Consider the following 14,458-nt stretch of genomic DNA (forward strand, 5'->3'; position numbering starts at 1 on the left):
CATCAAAAAGTTTGCGCAAGCGAGAATATATCACCTATCGTCGGTGATTGGTCTGACGATTGTCGGTCGGAAAATTTTTTTTTACATATCACCCAACCTAATACAGACACACACACACACACACACACACACACACAGAGCACCAGATTATGTGACAGCCACAAAAGAGGGGAAAAAAAAAAAAAGAAACTCTTGTGTGAACCTCCTGCAGGGCAACATGCTGCTACACAAAGACAAGAAAGACGAGTTTCTACTTAAAATTTATTCAGTTGTATACTGATTCCAGCATTTAAAACATGACCACATAAAACAGTTTCCTTCACAAGGTTCACATCATAAAACACAAGACGAGATCACACCAGCTGTCCCACACACCCTCAGGCAGTGCACCAGAAGTAATTGCACACACTAAAAAGCCTGTGACCAAAATTATGTCCACATACTTTTTGCTGGAGTTGGACTTTAAATCCAGCAACTGACCTGTTCCTGTGATCTCATTGGTCCAGAATATAAACTCCACCCTCCTTAGTGTGAACCATCAAAAATAAAGTAATCACAACAGTAGAGACGTTCCTATGTCATCATCAGCACATGTGGCAAGTGCTAAGATGTCAATTTCAAGTGAAGTGAAACGAGCCGAGGCTCCGCCCCCACCTTCGGTCAGCAGTAAGGCAGCAGGTGGCAGCGGCGTTAAGGCCGGCGGTGGCTCAACTGGCCAAATAGATCATGATGATTCAATTTAAAACAGTCAGGTGACGGCTTCTGACATAAACAAAAGCTAAAATTTCATTAGATAAACATCGGGCTCTGATTGGCTGATTCAGATAACAACAATAATAATAATAATAATAATAATAATAATAATAATAACAATAACAACAACAACAACAATAACAGTAATAATTTTCTAAATATCTCAAAACGTAAACAGAAAGTAAAATTTTACCAAAAAACAAAAGCTTTTGATTTACTCTGTACAGACAACCAATCAAAACAGCTCCTAATCAATCAATTCCTAGTAATCAAAGAACTGATTACATCCTGCCTTCTGATTGGTGACCCAGCTAATGAGCTGCTAACGATGCTAAGCTAACAAAAAGTGAAAAAAAAAAAGGTGAATTGGCCAATCAGAAGACAACTAGCTTGTCGTTTGTTGCCAGCTATGATGTGACGTTACCATTTTTACCAGGTAATGCTGTAATTTAGTGTGTCGTGCTAATTAGCTAACTTGGTGTTTAGTTCTATTAGCACAGAGGCCAGCGTGCTAATACTGAGTGTTAGCGAGCATTCATTCATAGTGCTAAATAGCATGAATGCTAATGGCAGTGTTCTGTGATGTCAACAACCACCGCCTTTCTCCAGCTAAACAGGAAGTAGCCCATGCCAGCACCAGCTGCCACAGCAATACAGAGGTAACCGTTGTAGGTCATGAAGACGAGCATCAGGAAGTAGCTGACGACCACCTGGATGATGTGCAGCAGGGTCTGTAGGAAGTGGGCGGGGCTCAGCATGCGCTGCCTGAGAAGTCAAGAGATAAGACTTAGCATTAGCATCAGCATACTAAATAATATTACCCATCAATACTTGTAGCCCTGTTAGCGTTAGTATTGCTTTTTCTTATAACACTTAACATAAATTGTTATTAAATTGTTATTGTTAATGTTAAACAATAAGCTTAGAGTTATCATGGAACCTGATGACTGAAACACCTTTGGATTGCTAAAAGTATCCTAAGCTAAAATTGTGTACATTACCATGGATTTGTGTTAGCAGTTAGCATCGGCGGTAATAAAGTTAACATGTTTTAAAGTTAACATCATGCACAAATGACAGCGACCAAAGTCTTATGGTGACTTACGGTGTTTAATGTTCGGTTTCACAAGGACAAAACATGTATTTATTTGTAAGAATTAGCCCACCACTAGCTTTAGCCTGTCCAGAATCAGAACTAGAATTATTACTGTTAGCATCATCAGCTTCCCAGTGTCACAGAGCAAGACACCACATGCAGGCAGGAAGTCCTCCACCACTGTTAACCCTTTAACATCCACCCGCATATGATTAGATTAACGTTAGCATTTGATTCAACTAAACCATTAGCGGGTGTAGGACTTCCTGTGTGAGAACCTGCAATTAGAAGCTGCATAGAAGTCTGAACAACCTGATCAAAGCAGACAGACAGACCCAGGACAAGAACCTGAACCAGAACAAGAACCTGAACCTGAACCAAAACCCGAATCCATTTACCTGGGAAATAATTCCACGAAGCGGGAGTTACTCATGACAGGAGGCAGCGCCCCCTCCAAACGGTGACTGCCAATCAGTGAACATGAGTGTTTACCATGAGGTAAATGACTAGGAATTCTGAGAGACCGACGCCTCCAATTCCTCCTTCTCCTGTTTAACGGTTACCGTTAGCAACGTACCCGACAGTCTTGTGCGTCTCCATCAGCACTGTCCCATCAGCCCCGGGGAGTGGCATAGAGTTGTAACGGACGTTGACCTGACTGCGACGCAGAAGAACCTCACGGCCAATCTTCAACCCCTCGTACAGGGCAGCCAATAGGAAGACACCAATACATGCAGCCACCATCTCTGATTACGTCAAAGGAAGAGGGTGTGGAGTTAACAACAGTTCACAGATCCAGTTATAAACAACACATTCAAAATTCATACTGCAAGCAAAATTTATAAAAGTCTAAATTTAATCGTAATCTACATAAAATGAAAAATCTGAGAAACTAAAAGTATTCAATTTAGTACAAAACACGTTTTCTATACATAACCTAAAGTTATACAGATATAACTACAAATATAAGAATATTAAAATCATTATAAATTATAAAATAAGAATAAAATAAGAACACAAAGAATTTAAAAAGTCTTCAAGTTTATTAAAACATTTAAAATTGTTATTTGCAAATGGCATTACATCTCAGAGGAAATAAATGATCTTAGCCACAAATGTGCCGGTGACATCACTCACCTCCAGGTGAGTTGATGAGCAGACCGGTGAACAGCAGCTCCACGTTATTGTAGCCGAAGTAAAATGTCATCATCTAGTTAACGACAGCATGACATCACACAGAGACCTTTCACTACATCATCTATGACCTGTTGTCAGCAGTGATAAGCCCCACTTCTTACCATCATGTGACCTCCATGGTTCCCTTCCCCTCCTCCTCCAGAGCCGTGGTCGTGCTCTGTGCTGGTGGGCGGGGCCATGGTGCTGTTCTTCATGTGGTTCATGTGGTGCATGTGAGTCATGGTTGCTGTGAGACGAGACAAGAACCATCACCATCATCATCATCACGACCGCCACCACTACGCTCTTTGCACTATAGCTCCCACAATGCTTTGGAAGCAGGAACATTTAGTGAACATTTCAAAATTAAAGCATCTGAACTCTGTGTGAGCAGACCAAACCACGACAACAGTCGCCTTTGCTTCGTAGGTCTGATTGAAACCATGCAGCACGGTACCTGTAACTTCTACAGCATGCTATGATAAAATATTATGGTCAACGGTATCGAAACAGCTCTTCTGGTCTGAATAGTGTCTGATCAGGATATTGATCACTGATCTTATTGGCTTCTGATTATGAAATTATCGGGAAGAAGTGGTGACTGTAAAACTGAATATACACTGGTCATGTGACTGAGTCACATGCTTGTGGTTACCACAAACTGTATATAAAAGATGGATGTCAATGTGATATCACCCGTCCCCGTTTTAGCTTTTAGGCACAAAGTGAGGGTGCTGCCTGCTCCTCCTACAGCCATCTGTCATTCACCTGTAGCCCCACCCCCAGAATCCTGCCCTGCTGCCTTATTGGAGCATATTTGAGAGAATATTTGAAAGTCCTTTTTCGAAATGAAATTAATTATGTATTATTGCTGTGATTCAGTCAAGGTGCGTATGTCGTGTTTGAAATCCTCTCAGGTGTGGCTCTCAATCAAAAACTAAATCACGACAAGGCCGCTGCATCGGACTGAAGCCGCCCTGCCTTCTGTAGATCCATTGCAGCCTGTTTTACCGTCGCCTTTGCAAACCTCTGCACAAGAAAGGAGCTATGTGTATCTATGGAAACGACCCGCTGTGCCGAGACTGCTTCGTGGCATGTCAGCACTGCAACTGCCGCCAGTGGGGCATCAGGTTTAAGCCGCCCTCACCAGCCTCAGAGCGAGCTGATGATATTTCTCAACGCCAACTCCTCCTCTCCAGCTGAGCGTCATCATGACCCTCTGCTGCGACAGGTTAGCATCCATGCACGGCAACACCTGAGCTCACCTGTGCGGTTAAAATAAAGCTAAAGCAGCTGCTCTCCTACCTGTTCTTCCTCAGCGATCCTTGCTTGTCCATGCACAGACACCAACTGACCACTGGTGACATCACCACAGCACATCAGTTCACCAAAAGCTGTAACTGCAGCAACAGCCTGATGTCACAGAGCAGGCGCCCTCACTGTAATCCGATTGGCCATGAGGCCCCGAGGCTAAGGAAAGCAAAACCGGCCAGTCGGAACACTCTGAGCTGGCGTCTGCCATCAGCCAATTAGATTACAGCATCGTTAACATTAAGGGGAAGGTTGGTAATCGCTGTCGGCAACCATTAAACCCCAAGTCATGTTTGGGCAGACCGCCTCCTCTCTCTCCATTCAGAGCCTCTGTCTCTCGCCCTCTCTCTGACATTAGTTTTGGTTCATTTTAGTTTTTTCCACTCTGTTTGTTTGGTTTTTTTGTTCTAGATTTTATTTATTTTTAAATGATCTTTTATTTTCAGCTGTAGTGGAAGAATTTCAGCTCTGGGATCAATAAAGTTTATCTTATGTGACCTTTATCACTGATCAGCTGCAGTTTGATGTCAATAAAGTTTATCTGATGAGTGAAGAAGCGTGCACCTGTGCACATGCAATAGCTGAACGTAGAGCACGTATGAACAAATCAAACAATCTCTGTCACGTTTCTATGGGAACCCTGAATCCTCACTTCCTCTTCTGTTGTTGTTCTTCCTGCTTGGACTCGTCTGGACACCTCGCATGATTCCCGTGGCGTTCTCTGCACAAACAGGAAGTGGGGCACATTTTCTTGGTTCACGGATGCAAAGTCCCACTGACAAACTCCAAAGCTGAGGAAGTCAGATCAGACATGAAACATGTGTGTTTGGACTGAGCAAGACTCCTGCTTCCTGATGATGTCATCACCTGTGATATCTGTCCAGAATAAACGTCCACAGAAGCACGGTGAGGGCACGGAGGACACCGCGCAGTTCACACAAAAAAGTTCACACAAAAAGTTCACACAAAAAAGAAACAGGATGGGACGAGGAGACGCCGTTTTCATCTGAGATGTTTGCAAAGGAGGCGGAGCTTCTCAGATTTTCCGACAGCAGACCATCTGTCGGCCAATCATGCCATTCTCTGTTAACTCTGAAAGGCCTGCAGCACCGCGTCAATCTGAACTTTTCATGACTCAAACTGATCAATAATCAATAATGCACAGCAACAATGTTTTCACTCTGAACAAAATGGGCACTTCCTGTGACATCAATTCAGTATTAAGTTTATTTATTTAGCGCCAAATCACAGCAAGGTGCTTCATACTGTAAGGTAGAGACCTACAATAACACCCACCAATCAGCAAGTACTTGGCAACAGCGGGAAAGAAAAACTCCCTTTTAACAGGAAGAAACCTTGGGAAGCACCAGGCTCAGCGAGGGGTGGCCATCTGCCGCAAGGGGACAAAGACTTCATGCTTTAGCGTGGCGACAGGAAAGGTCAGGTGTCTCACTTCAAACATCAGCAGGTCGGCTGCTCTGCGTTCCCCTGTGTGACCATCAGTGCAGGCGCAACCACACAGGATGTTACGCCTTTCAAACATTTCAAAATAAAACTAACTCAATTCTTCATCTTCACCTGCTGTTTTCAGTGTGAATCCTCTGATTGGCTCATCTTAATTTATTTAAAAATTCTTACCTGCAGGACAAAGTGACGGGTGATCGAGCTCTGAAGAAACTGAAACAGCGATGAGAGACACAGAGACTTTAACAGCAGATAAAAGCTGATTACACGACAACCTCCAGCCAGTCATAGGCTGGCTCCACCATCATACAGCCAATCAGCTTTGAGCACGCTGGACTCTGACTGCTTCACTCTCTCTCTCTTTTACACACACACACACACACACACACACACACACACACACACACACACACACACAGCAGGAACCTTGATGAACCTGGATCCAGGTGAGAGGTGCATCTGAGGGTTCAGGGCGGGGCCTTACAGGATTGAACATCTCTGATTGTATTAAAATGCATTAAAGAATTCAACCAAACTTAATGAATCTGATGAGGAGCATCTTGAATCAAATGTGAATCAATAATCAATAACAAGTGTGACTCCAGCTTCAGCAGGATAAGCTCTGAGCTGACTTTACCTCCTCTAAGGCTCTGACAGAAGTTTGGAGCAAGGTGACTGGACATCAGTGTTACCCACACTGTGAAAGCTCTGCTCTGATTAGGTGGTCTCTGCTGGTCCTGATGCTGCTGACATCACATCCTGTTCCTGCAGATGAGTAAAGTGACTCGTCGCTTCTAGCACTCATCCACCAGCTGAACTGAGCTCAGTGAAGCCGGCCTGAGGCGGCATGTATTTGGCCCGTGGGCCACGAATTTCCTCGCTGCTGCAGCAGACCTCCAGTCAATCATTCACACCCTGCTCAGCTTTGACCCTAGCAGTCACATAACACTTTTATTTCAGTTCACATAGTTCAGGAGGTCCTACAGAAAAAGAACTCGAGCATGGCGGCTTCATGCCAGAAAGGTATGACTTTATGGAGGTCAGAGGTCACACAGCAAGAATCAGCCAGATGAGGTTAGAGTCAGCTGGCAGGTAAAACGACAACAACCTCCAAAACACCTGATCAGAAGAAATCAATCATCTAACCAACACCGCTGACCCATCCCTGACGGGTACATCTACTGACTCACAGTGTGTGCACAGTCAGCAGTGATCAGACATCAGGACTCCATCAACTCTGCAATCTACCGACAGGCGAGCAGGAGCTGCTGCAATACTTAGGGCAGAGGTCAGAGGTTGTCCCTGTGTGTCTTCTGCTTTGATTCCTGTAGAACACAGGTGTCAAACAGAACAGAACAGAATCAGACTGACAAAGACTCCAATCTGGCTCACTGGATGGCACTGGTACATCTGAACAATGTCTGCGTGGAGTTCAGGGATTTTGGACTTTTAACTGTATTTTCAGAAGCTTTACAGCTTTTCTGCTGGTAAAGAGCTCCCCCCGCTCTCATTCACGCAACACCACAGTAAATACATAACAGAAAAACAACTGAATGACAGAAAAGTCCTTCTGTCAGAGCCACAAGAAAACAACAGTAAAGGAAAATCTTCAGTTATGTAATTACAGGAGGATCTGGGTAATAAGGTACCAGAACCAGAAGTTTCTCTGTATTTTACACATTATTAATTTATCCTGGAAGATTTCATGTCATTATCTTTATCAGCAGCATTGTGTTATTATATTTAAAAATGATACATGCTGTTGAACATGCACTCCTTTTCTCACATTCACTGAGATCAAATGTGATGTTGGACCTCTTCACACAAAAGCTTCTCTGGTTTAAAATCAAAGCTGTCAGCATGGAGTCTGACAGGCTCCGGAACATCCCTGACCTCTTGAAACTGCGTGTGTGAGTGTGTGTGTGTGTTCCCAGCATAAATCTGAGAAACTGGTTCTACAGTTAACACATTACTGTGTGTGTGTGCACATATGCTTGTGCGTGCGACAGAGACAAAGAAAGAGTGTGTGTATGTTCCCAGCATAACTCTGAGCAACTGGTTCTACAGTTAAAACATTTCCGTGTGTGTGTACATGTTTTGACATCTTTGTGAGGACAGAAAATTGGACAAAATGCCTGTGAGGCTCAAAATGTGGTTTTAGTGTCAGGGTTACAATTGGGTTATGGTTAGGTTTAGGCTGAGGGTTAGGATTAAGCATTCATTTAGATGGTTAGGGAAAGCATTATGTCAATGAGATGTACTTACTAACATATGAAAACGAGTTTGTGTGTGTGCGCGTGCGTGCATGTGTGTGCGTGCGTGCGTGTTTTCACAGTGATGTTATCTGAGGTCACGCCGTGGTTTGAGGACGTCAGGTTTGTTTCTTCTTCTCTGTCGGATTATGATCAAAGTGTTTTTCTCGAGTGCAGAAGACAGAAGACACAGAATCCCAAAAGGTTGATTCTGTTCATCTGGACGTAGCGTCACCCATCCAAGTGACATCCAGTCTCAGCTGACTGCGGGATTCGAAAACACACACAGACACTCAGGTGAGTGGGATCCCTGAGGACACCTGGCCACTTACAGCCGCAGTGTCCATGTACACGCGCGTGCACGTGGCAGACTGTAACCACCACCTGCTGTGCCGCCGCGTGGTGCCCCCGCCAATCACAGTTCGTCACCAAACTACCTTTGAAATCTGTGGAATTCCTGAAGCACAGCTGGCGGCCACGACAGCGGATCTGAGCGGTATTCACGTCACACAGCGGGGGGGGTTCACAAGGACCAGAACTCTGAGGGGAGGGCTGCACAGAGCCGAAGTAATCACGGAAACCTCCCGTTTCCGACCCGGTTACTGGTTCCGATCTCGGGACCTGCGCGTTTACCGTTAAAGCTCACCTTTCTTAAACTGAAGTTTTTTTGCACGGAGTCTCGTATAACGGCCAGTCATGTGCTAGAGCGTTGCAACAGAGGTCACTGGCAGAGTTCCTGCGAATCAAACTCAGGTCAGCTCACCTGGAAAAGATCCGGAAGTTCGTCCTGCTCTCTTCCTTCGTAGGCTCCGAAGCAACAAACTCAGAGGTTCAGGGGGGAAAAAACCCAAAGAAGAAGGAGGAAAAAAGTCGCTCAGCTCAAGTTCTCACCGTCTGCCCCTGCGCCACTACGCCGCCACTTCCTGCAGTGACGTCAAGACGTTTGTACGAAGCTTAGAGGAGGTGGAAGGGAAAAGAACAAATCACCAATCAGAGAGCAACTCCTGATGAGGGGGCAGAGCCTCGGAAGCCACGTCGTAGACTTTTTGTAATGACGAGTCAGGTGACAAACAGCAGGGCAAAAAGTGATGCCATCAAGTCACGTCACTTTATTTACACAGATTTTAACTCCATCAGTCCAACAATAAAATCATCAAGAACAATAAAAACAACAATAAAATAATCAAAATTAAAATAATAAACAACAACAGAAACAATAAAATTATGAAAAAAAACTTCATAAACAACAAAAACAACAGAAAATAAAAAAATAAAAAATAAAACCATCAAAAACAATAAAAACGATTGAAGCGTATCAGAGGACAAACAGGTGCTGTGACTGTTTGTGGCAGTCAGCACGCAGATGTGAAGTTCTGCTCCCACAGCTGGAGCAGGAAACTGAGCCTGCTGCAGGTATGTGCACCTGTTTACTGAGATGAGCTCCTGTCACTGACAAAGGAGTACACCTGGAGCCTCACAGTGTCTCAGGATGACCGATGAGGACTCAACCCTGTGCAGGATGACCTCACAGGCCGGAGCTCACTCACACAGATGGTTTCCATCAGGCTGAAGGACCTGTTCACTGGTGATGCTTCAGTTGAATCATGTTTGTTTACGGTCAGGGTTAAAAGGTCATATGCAGGTAAGAATGTCATCAATTCATTCACCACAAAAAAGCTTCAGAGAGAGGAAGAGGGTGATGACGACTGATGGAGGCAGACACCAAATGCTGCTGGGGCTTACCATTATGCACTACTCCTTCAGGAAAGCAGCAAAAGAACATGAACATGTTCACATGCACACACGCACATGTGTCACAGTTATTTACTGTGTGTGCTTTTTTATGGTGTGTTATCACAGTGCAAAGATTTCTTATGGAGCCCAGGAAGAACTTGATTACAGTACACGTGTGTGTGTGAGACGTGTTATAAATGGGCAGAGTTTGAACCTGTACACTAAAGTTTAAACCATTTCAAATGAACAAGTTTATGATTAACTGAGGGAATGCAGTAACTTTTTCTTCTTTTTCATGTTGTTTAAATTACTCAAAATAAATACAACAATGAAATTGTTAAACATTTTTGACCAATACAAATATAAGTACGGTGTACTAACCAATTATGCCACTGGAGCTTCTGGACCAATAAATCAATAAAAACAAAAAACAAAAAACAAAATTTAAATACACACACATTATGTATTTATTTATTCATTCTTATATATATAAAAAAAAAAAAAAAACACCCAGCACGCCCCTGCGGGCGGTTTATCCTTCAAGCTCGGGTCCTCTACCAGAGGCCTGGGAGCTTGAGGGTCCTGCGCAGTATCTTAGCTGTTCCTAGGACTGCACTCTTCTGGACAGAGATCTCCGATGTTGTTCCTGTGATCTGCTGGAGCCAGTCCCCTAGCTTGGGAGCCACTGCAACTAGCGCTCTGATTACCACTGGGTAATTCTCAAGCTCTTCTCTGAGCCCTTGGTACTTCTCTAGGTTCTTGTGTTCCTTCTTCTTGATGTTGCTGTCATTCGGTATCGCTACATCTATCAGTAGAGCCGTCTTCTTCTGCTTGTCTACCACCACTATGTCCAGTTGGTTAGCCACCACCATTTTGTCCGTCTGTATTTGGAAGTCCCACAGGATCTTAGCTTGGATTGTCTCAGGGGCATCTTTACACAGCCAGCACCTGGGGTCTTGCTTCGTGTGATAGACCCCAGCCTCTATGCATCTTGTGCTCAGAGCTTGTTCCTGTGCTGCCACGATTAGTGCCTCTGTGCTGTCTTTCAGTCCAGCCACTGGTAGGACTTCTGGATGTCAGACACTTCTTCTGTCTGCCAGTGGTACATACGTGCAGGGGTCTATCCTACCATGATGGCGCCTCCTCTTCCTCTTCTTTCTTGACCATGATCTAAACTGTTCTTGAAGCTCACTGAGAGAAAGAGCTGCGCACAAAGTGTTATTTTTATGTGTGTTTACGTGTCTGCGTACATGCCGTCAGGTAAAGGATCCACGCTTTGTATTTACATCTTTTTTTGCAGAATTAACCATTTGGCGGACGTTGAAATAGTTTTGTGAGTTTTAATCTAAGATTCTGGCGTTTCTGGCAAAATACATTTATATTTTTAAAAAAAATCAATTCAGGATTTATTGAATAGATATCACTATGATTAAAATAAAATTGAATAAACCCACCCCTATCTGTAAGCACCTGTTACCCCATGAACTCGCCTGAAACACCTTCAGCCAATCACAGAGCACCAGCACACAGACACAGCCAATCAACATTCTTTTTAATATGTTCATTATCACCATGTCACAGACAACAACAACAAGTTACATGGTCACAAACAGGAAACAACAATGTGGAATTGGACAGTAGTTTCATAATAAAAGTCTTTCCACTTTCTTCAGCCAATCAGACAGCAGAGCTATGAGCCTATTAGCAGCTGTCACATCAGTTAGCGACTGCTGGTAAATTTACAGCTGATTGGCTGGTGATCAAAGTAGAAAGATAAGACTTTTATTTTGCAAGATCCAGGAAACACTTAAAGAAAAACAAATTTAATTTGATATAAATATTTCGTAAACATCACCACAGTAACACCAACATTTAGACCTCACCTTCACCCAGCATGGGAAAACAGGAAGAAATGAACTTTAACCTTCAAAATAAAAGCTCTGAGGTTTTAACACTTTTATAGAGTTTCTGAAATCACATGTTTTATCCAAGCTAATGCTGCTAACAAAACTAATGTCCAGGTCTCCTCTGTTTGCCCCGCCTCCCTCATCTTAACTCCACTTAGATAACATACCCGCCCCCTCAGCCAGCCACACGGTAGTTGGCATGAAACTCTGGCTGGATGTCACAGATGCGCCGCAGCAGCTCGGTTAGCACCGCCTCCCGGTTACTACGGTAACTGGCCTGGATACGATTCATCTTCTCCGCCGTGTCACGATCCACCTCCACGGCGCTATTACCATGGGAACCAAGAGCCTGGAGGGAGGGGGAGTTTGGGCAGAAACAGACAAACATTATATATAACTTTTATTTTGAAAGAACTATTTTATACACAGAGCACTTAAGTATAAAAACCAGGTTTACATTTATATAAATAAAGATTTAATAATGACTACTACTAATGATTTAATAACAAACAATACAAAAAATGTATTTAAAAAGGGAGTAGAGCAGAATCAGTTCTCCTAGCCTTCAGTCAGACAGCTTTTTAAAGGCGTTTGCGAAATGTCAGAGTTAGACTTTCTTCACTCCCCAAACTGCTCCTCACCTGTAATCGCCTCCAGATCCCTGCCTTATTAAACATTATCTACCCTAATCTCTGCCATTTAACCAGGAAGTGACCTGAACTTCACAGGAAGTCAGAACCTCTGGACAGTGGCCATGAATCGACACACCAGCACCATCTGATAAAGCTCCGTCCCTAGTACTGGTAACAGAGGTGATGATGACAAACATGGAGGCAGCTCCTGGGTGAACCTAAGCATGAAGTTCTGTCTGAAGCCCACCAGGGGTGACAGCTCCTGTAGAGGTCTGTGGAAGCAGCTGTCTGACCTCTATAAACACTGGATCACATCTGTCTTTTTGGCAGAAATGCTCATTTCAAGGCTTCAAAATGAGACTTCACAATAGCCCCGCCCATGTCTTAACTGTGCTGGCAGTACCGGAATGATATTCAATCACATATATTAAACATTCAGATTTTATTTTAGAATTCAATCAATAAAAACCCAGAAAACTAAAAAAAAATATATATAAAAACATTTTTAAAAAATATTTCAAAAATTGAAAGTAAAACAAAGAAGAAAATAAATTAAAGTTGTTTCGGTGATTCACGCTAAATTAAAGAAGGAAAATAATAAATCATTCTTCAGCATGCAAACAGAGAGGAAGAGGAGTTGGAGGAGGAAGAAGAGGAGGAGAAGGACTAGGGTACGTACGGCGGCCTCCTTGGTCTTGAACTCCTTCTCTCTCTGCAGGCGGTACTGTTCGATCTCAGCCTGAGCTTCTTCCTTCGCCTGCTTCAGTCGCCGATTCTTACCTGCACACGTCACAACACGAGAGAGAAAACATTTAAAGACTGGACTCAGATCAGTCCGGAGGTTTAGAGCTGACGGGTGGAGGAGGGTGGAAGTTTAATGCCTGCAGATTAATTGATGCTCGGGTTATTAACACTGCTGTTAAAGCGACTCTAGGTCACATGACCTCAGTGTTTCACCATCAGGAGACCGGAACCACACTGATCATGTGACAGAAAACTGCACAGAAACAGACATCCGCGCATGAATCATGGTCTGACCGGAAGTGAACACCCTGCAGTTACCGACCCTGTTACGGTTCTGACCCGGTCACGGAGCCGGTACATCGGCGCGAGTTTTCTCCTCACAGCGGAAACAGACCTGCTTCTACCCCGATCCGAGTCGGATCGGGCAAAGCTATAACCCCTCCCTGAGGTGCTCAGGGAGGTGCTAGCAGTCTGACGGAGGTCCGATCCGATGATGCTGTACCGAGTCCGGTCCGTGTCTGACGTCAGAAAAACGCGAGCAGCCGGTGAAACTCTGTAAATTCACCGATTTACGGACCGAGTTCTGCCTTACACGGTTTCTGCTCCCTGTCAAAGGTAACAGCGGCCCCGCTGCGGGCTCGGCGCCCTGAGGGCCGGACTGGTACTCACGCTTGCGGGCCTCGGCCACCTTCTCGGCCGCCCTCTTCTCGGCCTGCAGCAGCTGCTGGATGCCCTGAGACTGGCTCGCCATGCTGGGTCACTCTGCGCGGACACACGGAGCAAGGTCGACGGAGGATTTGTGCTGCTTCTGCCTCCTCTGTGGCTGCAGTCAGCTGATGTCACGTCACGCTGCAGACGGTCACGTGAGGAGAGTCGGCGTCTTCTTCTGTGCTCAGAATGCTGTATATCAGCGCCCCCTGCTGGGCTGGAGGGGTCTCTCACAGTTTCTCTCCACAGCAGCTCCATCATTAATAAACAATATTTACATTTTTAAATACTAATGTCAGTCAGATTTTTATTGATTGTTCAGATTTTTAAACCACAAAAAAGAAAAGAGAACAAAATGAGACCAACATGTGACCGACAAACACAGAACAGCTGACAGCACCTACAAGCGACAGCCTTGAGCTCAAAGATCATAAAACAGAGAAGTCTTCTGTACTTCCATTAGACTTGTTCCATGAAGGTGGACAACAGCAGGGTCAGTTCTCCCAGCCTTCAGTCAGAAAGCTTATTATAGGCGTTTCTGAAATGATGGAGTCATATCTGTTATTAATCTCTGTCTCTCTTCCACAGCATGTCTTTATCCTGTTTTCCTTCTTCACCCCAACCGGTCGCAGCAGATGGCCGCCCCTCCCTGAGCCTGGTTCTGCTGGAGGTTTCTTCCTG

At 44.4% G+C, this 14,458-nt stretch overlaps 2 protein-coding genes across 5 annotated transcripts; both read right to left on the reverse strand.

The window, feature by feature from the left end:
- Window positions 1-247: 247 nt before the first annotated feature.
- On the reverse strand, window positions 248-9,002 carry slc31a1 (solute carrier family 31 member 1). Of its 4 annotated transcripts, XM_005458332.4 has the most exons (7): window positions 8,816-9,002; window positions 6,991-7,125; window positions 5,975-6,013; window positions 3,148-3,272; window positions 2,987-3,059; window positions 2,427-2,595; window positions 248-1,518 (listed from the first exon to the last, which is right to left on the reverse strand). In XM_005458332.4, the coding sequence occupies exons 4-7, from the start codon at window positions 3,265-3,267 to the stop codon at window positions 1,317-1,319; spliced, it is 564 nt and encodes a 187-aa protein (XP_005458389.1). In that variant the 5' UTR covers window positions 3,268-3,272; window positions 5,975-6,013; window positions 6,991-7,125; window positions 8,816-9,002; the 3' UTR covers window positions 248-1,316. The 4 variants fall into 4 exon arrangements, with proteins under 4 accessions (XP_005458389.1, XP_005458388.1, XP_013132030.1 ...); XM_005458331.4 differs by lacking the exon at window positions 6,991-7,125; XM_013276576.3 differs by lacking the exons at window positions 6,991-7,125; window positions 8,816-9,002 and adding an exon at window positions 6,438-6,969.
- A 2,319-nt stretch (window positions 9,003-11,321) lies between these two features.
- On the reverse strand, window positions 11,322-13,942 carry atp6v1g1 (ATPase H+ transporting V1 subunit G1). The gene is made up of 3 exons (XM_003453639.5): window positions 13,739-13,942; window positions 13,005-13,105; window positions 11,322-12,042 (listed from the first exon to the last, which is right to left on the reverse strand). The coding sequence occupies exons 1-3, from the start codon at window positions 13,818-13,820 to the stop codon at window positions 11,869-11,871; spliced, it is 357 nt and encodes a 118-aa protein (XP_003453687.1). The 5' UTR covers window positions 13,821-13,942; the 3' UTR covers window positions 11,322-11,868.
- Between the last annotated feature and the right edge of the window lie 516 nt (window positions 13,943-14,458).

The sequence above is a fragment of the Oreochromis niloticus genome, linkage group LG7 (assembly GCF_001858045.2).
Source record: "Oreochromis niloticus isolate F11D_XX linkage group LG7, O_niloticus_UMD_NMBU, whole genome shotgun sequence".
Lineage (NCBI taxonomy): Eukaryota > Metazoa > Chordata > Actinopteri > Cichliformes > Cichlidae > Oreochromis > Oreochromis niloticus.

Bases quoted from the DNA above. Each gene is read 5' to 3' on its own strand.
- atp6v1g1 (XM_003453639.5), bottom strand. From the start codon at position 13,820: ATGGCGAGCCAGTCTCAGGGCATCCAGCAGCTGCTGCAGGCCGAGAAG. The intron at 13,106-13,738 runs GTGAGTACCAGT...TGACGTGTGCAG, and splicing joins GGTGGCCGAGGCCCGCAAGC to GTAAGAATCGGCGACTGAAG. The intron at 12,043-13,004 runs GTACGTACCCTA...CCCTCCCTCCAG, and splicing joins TCAAGACCAAGGAGGCCGCC to GCTCTTGGTTCCCATGGTAA.
- slc31a1 (XM_013276576.3), bottom strand. From the start codon at position 6,483: ATGTCCAGTCACCTTGCTCCAAACTTCTGTCAGAGCCTTAGAGGAG. The intron at 6,014-6,437 runs GTAAAGTCAGCT...TCGCTGTTTCAG, and splicing joins CTGTCAGAGCCTTAGAGGAG to TTTCTTCAGAGCTCGATCAC. The intron at 3,273-5,974 runs GTAAGAATTTTT...CTCGTCTCACAG, and splicing joins CCCGTCACTTTGTCCTGCAG to CAACCATGACTCACATGCAC.